The following is a 10002-nucleotide window of genomic DNA, read 5'->3' on the forward strand; positions in this document are numbered from 1 at the left end:
ACAGATCATTTCATCACATCAGTGCATTGATGTAGTACAAGGGAAAACAATAACAGAATGCAGAATAAAGTGTTACAGCTACAGAGAAAGTGCAGTGCAGGCAGACAATAAGGTGAAAGGTCATAATGAAGTAGATTGTGAGGTCAAGAGTCCATCTCATCGTATAAGGGAACCGTTCAGTAGTCTTATAACAGCAGGATCGAAGCTGTGCTTGAGCCTGGTGGTTCGGGCTTTTGTATCTTCTGCCCAATGGGAGGGGGGAGAAGAGAGAATGTCCGGGGTGGGTGGGTTCTTTGATTATGCTGGCTGCTTTCCTGAGGCAGCAAGAAGTGTAGACAGAGTCCATACCAAGCTGTGATGTATCTGGAGAGGATGCTTTCTGTGGTGCATCAATTTTAAAACTGGTGAGGGTCAACTGGGACAGCCAAACTGAGGAAGTAGAGGCGCTGGTGAGCTTCCTTGGCCGTGGTGTCTATGTGGTTGGACCAGGACAGGTGTTGGTGATGTTCACGCCTAGGAACTTGAAGATCTCAACCCTCTTGACCTCAGCACCATTCATGGAAACAGGAACATGTGCTCTGCCCCCCTTCCCAAAATCAAAGCTCTTTTTTGCTGACATGAGGGAAAGGTTGTTGTCATGACACAGTCTCACTGAGCTCTCTATCTCCTTCTATACTTTGACCTGCCCTGAATACTCTGACTGATGAAGGCCAGCGTGCCAAACGTCGTCTTCACCACCCTGTCTACCGGTGTTGCCACTTTCAGAGAGCCATGTACCTGTACCCCTAGGTTGGAATTGGTTCATTATTGTCACGTGTCCCTCTGTTCCCCACACACCCCAGGGCCCTACCGTTCACTCTGCAAGTCCTGCCCTGATTTGTCTCCTCAAAACACAACACCTTGTACTTATCCGAATTAAACTCCATTTGCCCTTCCTCAGTCCACACACCAGCTGATCAAGATCCCTCTGTAAACCCTGATAACCATCTTCACTGCCAACACCACCACCTATTTTGTTGCTTCAAAGAACTCCAGTAATTGATGGAACATGATTACCATTTCAACTTGCTTGAACCTCTTGAATTTTTCCAAGTCCCAGTTATGAATTTTTTAATAGTTTCTTTGTCCTTTTGGCAGTTGAGCTGACCAGTGGTTTCAGTTCCATTTACTGGCTTCCTTCGTAACGGAACCTTCCCTGAATCTCTGGGGTGATGAAATCCTCTGGGGACCAAGGCAAATTATGGAGTAAACCAGCTGCAACTCCTTGATTCCGTCATCAGTTCATACGACCAGAGCTCGCCTCATTAACGTTTAAATGTTTGTAAAACTCTAATTATCAGTTTGTACATTTCTGGCCAATCTTGTCTCGGGCTCTGATTTCCGTTCTGAAATCTTCTGGGTATTCACAGCTGCTTTTTATATCCGGTACAACCTTCAGTTCGTTGCCAATCAACACAGGTGCAACTCAAGGACGCCTGCTTAGCTTACTGCTCAACATTTAGGACTGTGTGGCTCGGCACAGCTCAAACACCATCTATAAATTCGCCAACGACACCACTGTTGTTGGCAGAATCTCAGATGGCGATGAGGAGGCGTACAGGAGTGAGATAGATCGGCTGGTTGAGTGGTGTCGCAACAGCAACCTTGTACTCAACATCAGCAAGACCAAGGAACTGATTGTGGACTTCAGGAAGGGGAAGTCAGGAGAACACACACCAGTCCTCATTGAGGGGTCAGCAGTGGAAAGGGTGAGCAGCTTCAAGTTCCTGAACGTCAACATCTCAGAGGATCTGTCCTGGGCCCAACACTGATGCAATCACAAAGAGGGCACATCAGTGGCTCTACTTCATTAGGAGTTTGAGGAGATTTGGTACGTCACCAAAGATTCTTGCAAGTTTCTGCAGATGTACGGTGGAGAGCATTCTGACTGGTTGCATCACCGCCTGGTACGGAGGCTCCAATGCACAGGATCGAAAGAGGCTGCAGAGGGTTGTAGGCTCAGCCAGCTCCATCACAGGCACAACCCTCCCCACCATCGAGGACATCTTCAAGAGGTGGTGCCTCAAGAAGGCGGCATCCATCACCAAGGACGCTCACCATCTGGGACATGCCCTCTTCTCGTTACTACCATCGGAGGAGGTGCAGGAGCCTGAAGACCCACACTCAACGATTCAGGAACAGTTTCCTCCCCTCCGCCGTCAGATTTGTGAACGGTCCATGAACACTACCTCATTATTCTTCTGCTGCACGATTTATTTATTTTTGTAACGTAGTAATTTTTGTGTCTTGCTCTGTACTGCTGCCGCAAAACATTTCATGACGTCTGTCAGTGATAATAAACCTGATTCTCTCATCTCTGCTTTTTATTCAGCCTGGGAAAGTGGGTGTCCTTTGGGTGGGGGGGGGGGGGAAGGGGGTGAAGGGACCGGAGGTGGGTGTTGGGGTGGGGGAGGGAAGATGAGGGGTGCAGTGTTGGGACGGGAGCTAACTGCTTGTCCTTGTTTTCAGGCTGGCCAGAATTTCCAAAATGTTCCCTTCAGCCTGGTGAAGAGTCTCTGTGGGACCGTCCTGAATGGACCCCGACTGCCCCTGAGGTGAGGGAGGGGAAAACTGTCCGGTGGTGCTGAGAGATGGTGTGAGGCAGGGGAGGTTTGGGGGACATGGGGGGAGGTTTGGGGGACATGGGGGCAAGGTGTGAGGCGGGGTGGAGGAGGTTTGGGGGATGTGGGGAGGGGTGTCAGTGCCAGCAGTGTGTAGACACTCTTGCTCTTGCTGCGGTTTTGGGGGTGGTGCTGCTGCTGAGGATTTGGGGCAGAGTTGAGGAGGAGGTGGGTGCAGGAGACCAGATCTTCCTCATGGTCCTTTCTCCTGCATCAGGTCTCAGAACGTGGCCGTCATGAAGCTGCCGAGGAGCTTCGATTCCCGGGAGCAATGGCCGCACTGCCCAACCATTAAGGAGATCCGTGACCAGGGCTCCTGTGGATCGTGTTGGGTAAGGACCATTGGGCAGACCAGATCCCTTGCCCCCACCCCCATGCCCCTCCTGACACCCCCAACCAAGATCCCAACTCCGTGATGTCCAGCTGTGCCGCCGTGACCAGGGATCCTCACTGTAGGCAGATCAATCTGGGCACTGGCACTGGCACAGTCCTGCTCCCTGGATGGATCCCCCCCCGTCAGCAGGCAGTCCCCCAGCCTGGTGAATCATTGCCCCCGTCAGCAGGTAGTTCCTGTTTACCCTTGACTGCAGCATCTGGGGTGGTTGGTGACTTGGGTGGGCTGGGGCACTAATACAGGGGTGGCCGTGGGGTAGTAGTGCAGGGAGGGGTGGCCAGGGGGCAGTAGTGCAGGGGAGGGCAAGGTGCAGTAGTCCAGGAGTCCCCTGTGACTGTTCCGTCGAATGACTCCCACAGTCACAACCATATCGTGCAGAAACAGGCCCTTTGGCCCGTGCCAACCAAGATGTCTATTTTGGCTAAGTCCACTTGCAGAGTCACCTGCTCCCTGCCCTCCCTAGTCAGGTCCTGTTTTACAAAACTGAAATTGCCAGGCCCTTAATTCTTTCCCTCTAAGGTGGTCCCAGTTAATATTTGGGAAGTTAAAATCCCTCACTACTGTGACCCTAGTGCTCTGGGACCTCTGTGATTTGTCAATATATCTGCTCTATCTCCTGTTGGGCCTGTAGAACTGCCCCAGCTAAGCGATCGCCCCTGTTCCTAATCGCCACCCACCTGGCCCCATTTGCAGACTCTTCCGGGACGTCCTCCCTCTTCACCATGGTGACGGACTCCTTGATCAGTGCCCCCTGCTCTGTTCCAGCCTCACTGGTCACTCCTGAAGGTTCTCTCCCCTGGAATGTGGAGGCCCAGCACTTGCTCCAGCTATGTCTCTGTGGTAGCCACACGTCCCCATCGACGCTCAGGACACCTGCCTCACTTCTCAGACTCCCTGCAACCTGCGCTCCACCCTTGGGCCTTGTCACCCCCCGTGTCTGCTCTGCCGACTGGACTGATTTGGGTTTCCTCCCCTCACTGCCCACCTACTGTTGAGGCACAGACTGCAGATGTGGAATCTGCTCACGTTCTGTTAGTCTGCAACCCAACAGTTTGAACATTGAATTTTCCAGGTAACCCACAGCCCCTGAGTTCCTGTCCACCCAGGGGCTCTCTCTCAGTCACAGAGGTGTACAGCTCAGAAACAGGCCCTTCAGCCCACCATGTCTATGCTGACCACCATGCCTATCTATATGAACCCCACTTGCCTGCGTTAATTCCATCTCCCTGTCCATTCAAGTACCTGTCCTGGTGCCTCTTCAATGTTCCTGTTCGTGCCTCCACCACCTCCCCTGGCAGCTTATTCCACACACCAACTACTCTGTGTGTGAAAAAACTACCCCTCAGATCCCCTGTAAACCTCACCTTCAGCCTCTGCTGTCTTGTTTTCAACACCCCTCCCCTGGGAAACGGACCCTGGCTGTCGACTTTGTCCATGCTTCTCATAATCGTACGTATCTCAGTCACGTCACCGCTCAGCCTCCATTGCTCCAAGGGAAACTGTCCCAGTCCCTCCTGATAACTCGAGCCCCCCAGTCCCAGCAACATCCTCGTGAATCTTGTCTGCACCCTCTCCAGCTGAATCACATCCTTCCTGCACTGTGCAGGCCAGAACTGGCCATAGTGCTCCAAGCACAGCCCAGAGGTGTCTTGTTCAACTGTCGATCTGTGTCCTTGGTACCACGGTGACCTCCCTCTTCTACGATGCCCTGAAGTGTTCAGTGACGGCCGTGACCCGACACCAGGGAGACAACTCTCCGTCCTGGATTCCTGTCTCTGGCCACTCCTCTCACTGTCGAATCTCTGACATCTGTTGCCCTTGGAATCTTGGCTCTGTCTGGACCAGAGAGACACTTCCCCTCTCCCCATACACCATGTCCAGCTCGCTGCTAAATGTGAGTTACCATGTGTCAACCCTTGGAACTGCCACCAAACACTTTGCCTCAGTGTCAGGAACTTTCACTGTTTCGTTACTTGCCCAACTGTCTGATCAACAGCTCGTGCTCCCTTCCACTCCCTGGGCTGTGAGGGAGAGTTTTGTGGTGAAGAGGTTGGGAGGAGGTTCTTCCTTTGCTGAGGTGTGGGGTGTGTCAGACGTTTGTGACCCTTTGTGAATGAGGGACAGTGAGCTGACAGTCTGGAGTTCTTCGCTGGTTATACCTGCTCTACGTGAGACATGGGAGCAGGGACTGCACACTCAGTGCTCCAGTCAGTAAGGCAACGGTTGATCCAATCTTGGCCCCAACACCACTTTCCCCCCCCCTCAATTCCATCATAGGTAAATGTTTGTCTGTCTCTGCCTCGAATATATTCAGTGACTTTACCTCCACAGCCCCCCGGGGCAGAGAACCCCACAGACTCTCAACCCCTGAAAGGAAATATTTCTTTCCATCTCCTCTTGAATTAAGTGACGCCTTACTCTAGATGTCCGCACTGGGGGAAACTATCTCCGTACCCACCCTGTAAACCCCCTCGGCACCATTTACATTTCAGTACCATCACCTTTCACTCTAATTGCCAATAGGTGTAAACACAAAGTATCGCCCCTCCTTCACAAAAACCGTGTGGCAGAAGCTGGGGCCCAGTGGTGGGTGGGGTCCGCGCCGGGGACGGTGGTGGGTGTGTGGGGTCTGCACCGGGGGTGGGTGGGGGATGGTGGTGGATGGGGACTGCGCCGGGGATGGGGGTAGGACGGGGGCGGGTGGGGTCCACGCCAAGGATGGTTGATCATCTGTCCTTTAGCAGAGCAACAGAATTCTGCCCCTAGACTGGAAGCTGTGGACTGACAGAGGCTTCACCGGGTTAGATTTCCTGCCATCTCCCTCGGGGAAGTAGAGCAGGGCCATTGGATTCTGATTGTCACCTTGCTCAGCCCACGGTGGAGCCAAAGCCCAGGTTAGACCTCAATAAAACCAGAGGAGATTGGAACCAGGTCGGGTGGCGCCTGTGGAGAGAGGAACAACCTCGGGCAGACTGTTCTACACATGGTCTCCCACCTGAAACACTAACTCCTGACCTGCTGAGTGTTTCCAGCATTTTCTGGTTTTATTTCAGGTCTGTGGCCTCTGGTGGGAGTTTGGGTCTTGAGTCTGGTATTGGCCAGATCACCTGAAGGCTGCCTTCTCCAACAGGTGGTTTTAATGACAATCTGGTAGATTCTGAGCTGGGATCTTGAACGAGGTCTGTAACCAGAACATCACAGACAAGCCTTTAAGAAACTTGGAGGAACAAGAAGCAATTCTTTCTCACGAAGAGCATGAGACAAAACCTGAATTATTTAAAGGCTGAGTTGAATGATATCTTAAATCAAAGATGTTGAGATTTAGACACAGCAAGGGGATGGAACTAGGATAGAGGTCCGCCCATGTGGTCAGGGGCTGCCTGCTGTGGTTCCAGTGTTCTGTTGATGAGATGTTTGCTCCTCCCCAGGCCTTTGGAGCGGTGGAAGCCATGTCGGATAGGATCTGTATCCACTCCAAGGGCCAGGTCAGTGTGGAGATCTCTGCCGAAGACCTCCTGACTTGCTGTGAAAGTGAATGCGGGAATGGGTAAGTGTTTCTGCTTAACGAGAGGTGATGAGCGTTGGCCATTGGGGAATGAAGAATGTTCAGGCATCCATGTGCTGTTGAAGGCTGGGAGCACCAAAATCCAGACCCTCTGGTGTGGGAAATGTGCAGGCATGAGTGAAGCGAACAAGGGCACCTGATGGCAGGACTCGTGGAGTCTGGAAGGTGAAAGTCAGCAGTTCGTGGCAGGGTGGAGGGAGCTGAGAAATCCATAGGACATAGGAGCAGAATTAGGCCATTTGGCCCATCGAGTCTGCTGCCATTTGATCATGGCTGATTTATTTTTCCCTCTCAACCCCATTCTCCTGCCTTCTCCCCATAACCTTTGACGCCCTTACTAATCAAGAATCTATCGACCTCCGCTTTAAATACACCCAATGACTTGGCCTCCACAGCCTCTGTGGCAATGATTCACCACCCACTAGCTAAAGAAATTCCGCCTCATCTCTGCTGTAAAGGGACGTCCTTCTATTCTGAGGCTGTGCCCTCTGGTCCTGGACTCTCCCACTACTGGAAGCAACCTCTCCATGTCCACTCTATCCAGGCCTGTCAATATTCGGGAGGTTTCAATGAGATCCCCCCTCATCCTTCTGAACTCCAGCGAGTACAGGCCCAGAGCAGTGAACATGGACGTATAACCCCCCCCCCCTTCCCCCGTTTTATTCAGACTGGGTGCTGCTGTTTAAACTGGTCTCTCCTCTCCCAGCTGCAACGGGGGCTACCCATCAGAGGCTTGGAGATACTGGACACAGGAGGGACTGGTGACTGGAGGGCTGTACAACTCCCACACAGGTCAGTGCTGGCAGTGCGGGGGGGAGTGGGGAGGAGGGGTTGGGGAAGAGGTGGGATGGATAGGGAGGGGGGCACTGCTTCACAAATGGGAAGATGTTGATACTGTTCTCCCCCTGCAACCTCCCTCTCTCTCTGTCCCCCCCTCACCACCCCTCTCCCCTGGTTCTCCACAGGTTGCCGTCCGTACTCCATCCCCCCATGTGAGCACCACGTTAATGGATCGCGGCCCCCCTGCACTGGGGAGATCTCCACGCCGCAGTGCACCAGGGTGTGTGAGTCTGGCTACACCCCTGACTACCTGAAGGACAAACATTACGGTGAGTGGAGCCGGGGTGGGGGGGCAGTGCAGTCCCAGGGGACATTCCTTCTCCAGGGTCGGGGTGCTGTGGTGGTGAGCCAGAGGGTCAGTCACTGAGGCTTGTGGGAAGCACAGGAAACATTTGAGTGGCCTAGTGGCCTCCTGCTTCTGATTGGTGTGTCTGGGTGTGGCCCCCGATTGGTGGGTCCGGGTACTCCCCTCACGGCCCCCTGATTTGAGCTCGCTCTGGGCTGGGTCTCCCACGTTCCGTGGCTGCAGGGTGTGGGACCTGTGGTGACTGAGCCGATTCTCTCTCCATAGGTCTGTCTTCGTACAGTGTGAGTTCCGACCCCGAGGACATCATGAAGGAGATCTACAAGAACGGGCCGGTGGAGGGAGCACTGCTGGTCTACACCGACTTCCTGCAGTACAAGTCAGGTGGGTCTCCAGATCCCCTGGGCGGGTCCCCAATCCCCTGGGGTGAGGGCCTGCAGCTGCCCACTGGTTCACGGTCTCTTTCTCTCTCCCCCCCCCAGGTGTTTACCAGCACAAGGTTGGGGAGGCTGTTGGCGGCCACGCCATCAAGATTCTGGGCTGGGGTGAGGAGGACGGGACCCCCTACTGGCTGATCGCCAACTCCTGGAACACTGATTGGGGCGATCACGGTGAGTTGGGGGGGGCCAAGGGGGGTGGGTGGGGGGGAGAAGTTTGTGGCTCTTGAGGGAGGGGGTGCTGTGCTCTGTGGGACGTGGTGAGGGGGAGGTCCTCTGACCACTCTCCCTCCTCTCATTATTCCCTTTGCCTGTCAGGTTTTGTGAAGATCCTGAGGGGCAGCAACGAGTGTGGGATCGAGGAGGAAGTTGTGGCGGGAATCCCTCACGAGACCAGCTACTAGCAGGCCCTGTGCCTGGAGCCGGACACTGTCCCACTGCTGCATGAAGCGAGGAGCATGCCCGCCACAATGCAGAGCCAGGCGTGGTTCGAACAATCCCAGTGCAATGCCCCGTCAGTCAGAGCGATGAGCAACCGTCTCTCACCTTCACTTCTCTGCTTTCTCATTTATCACACGACTGCTGAAGCTGCTTTCTAAAGTAATCAGGACACTAACACAGATCATCTTAAATCAACATCGATTGTACCTAAATATAGATTTTTAAAGTTTCTTCTATTTTTGCTTCAAATTATTTTGAATGCTGAGTGATTATCGAGGTAGCCCAGGTGGCCATGCAAGGTGTGCTGAGCATTCGTGGCCCATTCCCAGCTGACCTGGGAAAGCTGCCATAGGCCGCTGCAGTCCTGGTGAAGGCGTGACCTCTGTGCTGGTGGGAACAGAGATGTGGGTACTTTCTGTATGGAGGGAGGTGAGGAGTTCTGCACCACTGCTTCTCTTTACACCAAGTCTTGAACTTCCAGTTGACACCAGTGCAGTGAGCTGTGAAGAGGACGGTGCAGAACTTGGGGAGATGTGGACTGTTGGAGGTGGCAAATGATATTTCATCTGGAGCAGTTTGAGATATTACACTTTAATAAGAATTGAGTTGATACAAATTCCAAAAGGTACGAAAGGGGAGATCTGAGGCTGTGTGTGCACAATCTGTTGAAAGTGGAGTCATGGAGTCCCACAGCATAGAAACAGGCCCTTTGGCCCAACTTGTCCATGCCAGCTAAGTTGCCTGCATTGTTAGTCACTATCAGCATGTTAGGATAAGATTTCTTCATTAGTCACATGTACGTTGAAACACAGTGTAATGCATCTTCTGCGTAGAGTGTTCTGGGGGCAGCCCGCAAGTGTCGCCACGCTTCCGGTGCCAACATAGCACACCCATAACTTCCTAACCCGTACGTCTTTGGAATGTGGGAGGAATCCGGAGCACCCGGAGGAAACTCACGCAGACACGGAAAGAATGTACAGACAGTGGCCGGAATTGAACCCGGGTGGCTGGCGCTGTAATAGCGTTACGCTAACTGCTACACTACCGTGTTAGTGAACCTACAAGGAAAAATGTTATCTTAGATCTGGTCCTGTGCAATGAGACAGGTAAAATTAATGATCTTGTAGTTAGGGATCCTCCTGGAAAGAGTGGATCATGGTATGATTGCATTTCTAATACAAATGGATGGTGCAATAGTTCAATGTAAAACCAGTATTATGCCTAAACGAGGGAGACTACAATGGGATGAGGGAGAAGTTGACTAGTGTGGACTGAGAAAACAGGCTCAGACCTGGGCTGAGAAGTGGCAGATGGAGTTCAACCCAGAAAAGTGTGAAGTGATACACTTCGGGAGATCGAAT

General features: G+C 52.9%; 1 protein-coding gene across 1 annotated transcript in view; it reads left to right on the top strand.

Moving 5' to 3' along the window:
• Positions 1 to 8872, top strand: part of ctsba (cathepsin Ba) — a 10674-nt gene extending 1802 nt beyond the window's left edge. Inside the window, exons 3-10 of the mRNA XM_052012733.1 lie at positions 2509 to 2594; positions 2878 to 2992; positions 6483 to 6601; positions 7326 to 7411; positions 7585 to 7728; positions 8031 to 8147; positions 8246 to 8374; positions 8519 to 8872. Of these exons, the coding sequence (XP_051868693.1) occupies positions 2509 to 2594; positions 2878 to 2992; positions 6483 to 6601; positions 7326 to 7411; positions 7585 to 7728; positions 8031 to 8147; positions 8246 to 8374; positions 8519 to 8604 (882 nt within the window). The 3' untranslated portion in view covers positions 8605 to 8872. The remainder of the gene's footprint in view (positions 1 to 2508; positions 2595 to 2877; positions 2993 to 6482; positions 6602 to 7325; positions 7412 to 7584; positions 7729 to 8030; positions 8148 to 8245; positions 8375 to 8518) is intronic.
• Positions 8873 to 10002: the final 1130 nt, after the last annotated feature.

The sequence above is a fragment of the Pristis pectinata genome, chromosome 3 (genome assembly GCF_009764475.1).
Source record: "Pristis pectinata isolate sPriPec2 chromosome 3, sPriPec2.1.pri, whole genome shotgun sequence".
Lineage (NCBI taxonomy): Eukaryota > Metazoa > Chordata > Chondrichthyes > Rhinopristiformes > Pristidae > Pristis > Pristis pectinata.